This window comes from Eurypyga helias, unplaced genomic scaffold, assembly GCF_000690775.1.
Source record: "Eurypyga helias isolate BGI_N326 unplaced genomic scaffold, ASM69077v1 scaffold48763, whole genome shotgun sequence".
Lineage (NCBI taxonomy): Eukaryota > Metazoa > Chordata > Aves > Eurypygiformes > Eurypygidae > Eurypyga > Eurypyga helias.
Genome location: NW_010240170.1, coordinates 1 through 5961, shown reverse-complemented (window position 1 = coordinate 5961; position 5961 = coordinate 1). Strand labels below are relative to the sequence as shown.

At 40.2% G+C, this 5961-nt stretch overlaps 1 protein-coding gene across 1 annotated transcript; it reads right to left on the bottom strand.

Moving 5' to 3' along the window:
• Positions 1–360: 360 nt before the first annotated feature.
• On the bottom strand, positions 361–5733 carry LOC104507171 (DNA repair endonuclease XPF-like; the record flags this gene model as incomplete). Its single annotated transcript, XM_010148367.1, has 4 exons — positions 5635–5733; positions 4983–5163; positions 1892–2087; positions 361–568 (listed from the first exon to the last, which is right to left on the bottom strand). Coding segments are annotated over exons 1-4 (684 nt in total), but the record flags the coding sequence as incomplete, so codon positions are not given.
• Positions 5734–5961: the final 228 nt, after the last annotated feature.

The following is a 5961-nucleotide window of genomic DNA, read 5'->3' as shown; positions in this document are numbered from 1 at the left end:
GGGGGAAGGGGTGTGGGAGGGGAATAACTGCATACTCATCTCTCGAGTATTCTGAGCTGAAATTGCAGCCATCATCATCATCAAAACCACTACCAACCATGAATCAGAATGTTCTGTAGGGATTTTGGAAACGACGGGAGAACAAAATGCCAATACACCAAAGACCCTACTGGCAACCATACCACCACCATCACAGATTGACACAGTTTCTCTCCCTGTACCAGTAATAAACAGGTCACGTGCAAACATTCAGTTGCTGCGGGTTATTCATCTTACAAATAATGTTTTGGTTTGCATGGCAGATGGTCCGAACATCTACATCCCTTTAGTTAGGCACAGCAGAACAATCAAGATGGTTACCTTGTCAAAAGGTTTACTAATAGCATTTTCTAAAGATAGGTCTTCTACTTCAAGAGCTGGATTGTAACGTTTGAGTTCTCTCAGACAGGCGTTCAAAATGTCCAGGATTGAAGTCTGGATAGCAAGCATAGCAGGGGTCATTGACACATGTATTTCCACCACTTCAGGTTTATGCTTCTGTAAAAATGAGTTCACTGCTATATGAAATCTAAGAGGAAAACAGCTTATTAACATTTACATGGATGGTTGGCTTGACCTACAATTATTAAAAAGTTTGTATAAACTATAGTTAAAAATTGTTTTAAACATAAACAAGTTAATTGCAAAAAAAAAAAATCAGTTTCTACAGGTGTGAAGACTTCAATCTTATGAACAGCCTCAGAAAACCATCTGTTCCTCAGCTATGGCTGCAGTCATTCCAGTCATGCTACAGTGCTGGTGAACGACCCACAGAAAGAATCTGCACTAGGTTCTGCATCATTGTTACATGCAACAAATGTTAAAGTAAAACCAAAAAATCTCTTAAGGGAGAAACTGGAATGGGTTCATAAATCCTTTGGAATCACACGGATCCGTGAGCAGATTCTGACATTCCTAGCTGCTGATTATGAGCAGCAGGTCCTTGTTAGAAGAGGCCCGTATAGCCAATCTGGCTGTACAGCTAGCTAGATGCCAGCTGAGTTTTAGTAACAGAACGCCATGCCAGCTGACCTCTCAAACTCAGCGGGCATTTCCCTTCCCGCGTGTGGTGGCCCCAGGTCTTTGCACCAGTCAGAAGCCAAGGAAGAAAATGTAGAGAGCTTCTATTCAACCTTTCCTATCCTAGTTATGTCCATTTCTCCTTCTCTGTGATACTGACAGACAGATTGTTGGAGAGTTTTCAACGCAGAATATCAGTAGGTTAAGATGGAGCAAAACACATCCCAGCCCGGACTAAAGGAACAAATGGGCAGAACTCCTGACCATGGCAAGAGCACTTCAGCTAAGTGTCCAGTTCCACTTGTGCCTCTGCTCCTGAAAGGCAGTCACAAACTTGGCAATTTGGTTTTATCAGTCATCAGGAAGTACTCTTCACACAACATACATGTAAAAGAAGATTAACACATAGAAAGAGATCCATGGAGTTTCATCACAGCTGTAAACAAATACCTCCATGAATCCCAGAACTGAGACACTGTGTTCTGTCACTTCATAGCTTAAATGATTTCATAAGTGGAGTTTTTCTTAAGCTACTGAGAATATCACTTTCTGCTGCGATTTCCATTGGCTGCAAGGACAGTCCTTGCATATGCCATAAGGTTCAGCTCCCTATACATGTAATCTGTTCCCAAAATACTTATGGAAATTTAGAATCTTTAAGACCACTTCTGTCAAAAAAGGAATGACATTTGTTTGGGAATACAAGAGAACAGAGCTGAGCAGTGTGATTGTATACACCTCATTTTCTCAGGAACCTGTTGTAACACTCTTCATCTTTTTTTTTTTTTTTTTTTTAATTTTAACTCTCCAGAAAAGTACAGTGGTGCCTTACCTTGGCCACAGATAGAGTTTCTTGACAAAAAGATTTCTCATCCCTCTTTCCACACGGCAAAAGCCAGTGTCAAATGCAACCGCATTATCTGTAAAAGCTTTAATGAAGCCTTGCTTGTTCTTCTGGCGATAAAGTCGCAAGATAAACGCTTCCTGGCAGGACTCAATGATTCTGTGTGCTTTGTATACCAGAACGCCTGGCAAAATAAAAGGTTTTAAAGTTACAAAAAGGTAAAGAAAAGTCCAATTTGTCCTCAAAAGTGTCTTTTAATGCTTCTTCTTAAATAAAGTACAGAAGGAATTTAAATCTTCTAAAGCAATGGTTGCACAAACTTTCAGGGGTTCACACCAATCGACTCCTCAGTTTCAGTACCACGGAATGCCCACGTAACAGAACTGTGCTAACGATGCATCTTTAGCAAAAAGACCCTGCGTGTGAGCGGCAGGACTTACTATCTTAGAAGTAAAGAATCTTCAAAGGCAAAACTTGATCTTGAGCCTTTTAAAAGGAGTAAGAGGAAATGCACGACTTAACACAGTATTACAACTAAGCAAGTTGGAGACATCCAAGATTGCAATATTTGAATTAATTTGTTACAGAAGTTCCAGAATTACAGACTCTCAAGTATGTTTCATTGGTAACAGCTCACGACATAACCAAGGAACCTCTGAAAAATTTATACTGCTTCCTTCCCTCCCCCCGCTCCCCCCAGTATTCATATTCACACTTGGGGACAGAAGGTATGAGTACACCACCAATTTTCTGCAAGGCTATGGGTGTATTAGGAGACAAAGATTTACCATGTGCATTTTAGTATAGAGAAGTGAAACAATAGTTTATCCACATTAAGCATTTGAGGTGAATACTTCCAGAATTTACGCTTCATTCAGCCAAGACCTGTTAAAAACAAGGCTTAATTTCCCCTCACACTCAATTGTGTTAAACAGCACATCACATTTTTTTTCACTCTATCCCAGTGAAATGAGGCCTATGTGGTACTTGTACCTGTTCACAGCTTTCAGTGAAATAACACATGGTCTAACAAAACAGAAGCAAAGGACATCACACATCACAGGTTTTACCTTGTGCCTACATAAGCTGACAAACTTACAGTGCATTTAATTTCTGTAACAAGTTTCTTCAACTCAGCACCCAGCCTCTGATATGCCTTTGCTTTGTAAAGGAAAAATCATCTGTTAGAAAAAAAGACTTCCCCACAACTGCTAGCCATTCGTGATCAAGTCGTGGAATAATCCACTAAAAGGTAGTTTTCTGTCTAGATATTCTTCCATCTCTCCTATGAAGCAAATCTGTCAGGACATAATAATGATTGTACTCATTTCTGAACATCTTCCAGTTGGCCAAGATGTGGCTCTGAAAGGACATTACAGGAGACACGGAATTTGTAACAGGACTGTAAGACTATGTGTTATTATAAAACCTTCCTACTTCTAGTCAATACTTCTCTGCTTATTAAGTGAGTTCATACTGCTGTGTAAGCCTTGGTAGGAACAACCTGGTAGTGTTTACTCCACCAACTCATATCAGTTTTACTGTGCTACTAAGTACATGATTTCTCTTTGGCCAAACTCACCAGAAATAATAATTCTTTACTGCAGTGATAATGCCTTACCTTCATTTAGCTGAATTTAGGAGTTCAGATGTCAATTCACATACAATTCTACTTTGATTTTACAAATGTCGTTCATAACACCTGGAAACAACTGATTTTTTTGGTTTTGCTATGTTAACTCCTCAAGAAACACTATTACAAGTGTCATACAATTGCACACAGATAATACATGTTTCCAACAGAACCATCCGTTACCCGGGTTTTAAATGAAGCAGCAAGTCAATCAAAGCCGCTGCCACACTGACCTCTAGTGGCACCGCGACACCTGTAACAGCTCTGCGTCATCAGAGGCCAGCGCTCGGTTTTAAACCTTTTCAACACTTTTAGTGTACTACTTCTTTTCATACACACAAAGCCCAAAGGTGTGTTTTGCTCTTTCCCCACCCCCCTTATTTGGTAGGCCAGAAAGGTAGAGAGGAAGGCGTCAAGGGGAAGAAGAGATATTAAAGTAGGTTGCCCGAAGACTTGTTCACTTTTTTCTTAACTTGTATCAGAACTGACTCATCTGGTGTCCCTTAACTCTAGCACAACACTGTTCAAAACGTCTTACAGATTAGAGCTTGTCATCCACTGACTAAAAAGAAGGGGATACAGCTTCTGAAGCAAACCCTTACATTTTTCTAAGCATTCAACATTCAGTTATGCTTAGCCCTATCAACATTTAGGTAGCAGTAAAATACATTCCTGGGTCTTAGATATCTATTTTACTAGCTCTCCAGGCTTTAACAGGGTTTCCAGATTAGACAAGAACAATGGGGGTCAGGGAGAAGGGGAAAAGAACATGAGAGCAAAAAGGTAATTGCAACATCTTTCATGCAGAACTTCTATGTAACACCAAAAAGGTCACAAGCTATTCCCCAAACATGTACAAGGACAGTACCAGCATTACTTCATCCGGCTACTATTTAGTTAGTGTCCAAGATGTGTCAAGACAAAAGTTAGTAAGATACTGCTATTTTTTGATGGGAAAAGTCATCAGAAGTAATTTTGTAATGAAACAAAAATAGGTAGTGTGCAGGGTTGATAAAATGTGACATTTAAAAATCAGCTTCAGTAACAGGTCATTTACTGATTTACTGAGAGTTATTTCACCAACTGCAATCAATTATTCTCCTTGGAAAACCAGTCTGAATTTTATGTTTCAATGGCATCGTTTAGCAGCTGACTTGTTTTCCAGCCAGATATTGATATCAGAAAATCACACAAACACATTAACTAAAAATAACGTGGATGTTCTCAAACTGTTTGAGTAAATAAAGCTAACGGGTTTGGAGCAAAGACAGAAATAAAAAACCCAAACAACCCAACACTACAGATTGCTCCTTTTACCTCCGTCTTCACGGTAAAAAAGGACTAATTCTTCAGTCTCAACACTGATGACTGGAACTCTTCATACAGAATTAAGATTTATGTATTTCCAAACAAAACAGCCTTACCTTTATTTCATTAAACCCTTACCGGTAATGAGGTTTGCAGGAATTCTGTCAGTAAGGAAATCCACCACAAGGATACGACTCGTTGCAAAGATGACTCCTCCTTGTGTGTAAAACTCGTACCGAGTATTATTTGTAATTTCATTGGTAACACGCCGAGGAAGATGAACAACTCCATCTGACCTCAGCTGATCAATAAAATACTCCTAAACCAAACACAATAAAAACACAAGACATTGTTGTGGGAGCTGAGGAAAGGGATGCAAAAAACCTCTTTAATTATACATGCTCCATGAATTTTGAGCAGCTGTCCAAAACAAATCAAAAGCATGACAGTATAATAACGGCTACCTAAGGAAGTCAGAATTATCATGACTCTCCCTTCTGAGGTATACTCTGTTCAGTTTCAAACTCATCCAGGTGATTTAAAAATCTATGCATTTTCAGCAGCAGATAGTCAATACTTCAGCAAATACGAGCCGAGCTTACATTTTCTCTTATATTTTATACTGGCTTTTTTCAGAGAATAAGAAATTTTAATACTGACTTAAGGACAGAGAATTGGGAAGAGAGAGATCACTCAGCTGCCATCAACGCCAGGTACGACAGCAGGTAGGTCATATTAAGCTTAATCTTACAAACTACAGCTGGGATATTCATTCACTTTGGGTCACTACCAAAAGTCCCCAGAACACCCCCTCCCTCAGGGTGGTAAAGCTCCCTGGTTCCATGGAGAAGAGAGACACGTTTTTGTACAGAAGGGACAAATCCGCCATCGAGTTTCACCCTTTCTGCTCATTGGCTACTCACAGTTTCCTGCTCTTCGCAAGTTATGCATATAAGCTTCTTTTAGCTCATTATTGTTATTATTAGGACTCCATCGTGCTGCAGGAGTAGGAATGCGGACCCTGACTTGATCCTGAGGGCGTCTGGTCTGACAGCTTCTCTTCACCCGCGGCACAGCGCACCCCGCCCCGGTCGCCCCCGCCTTCCCCCACCCCGCC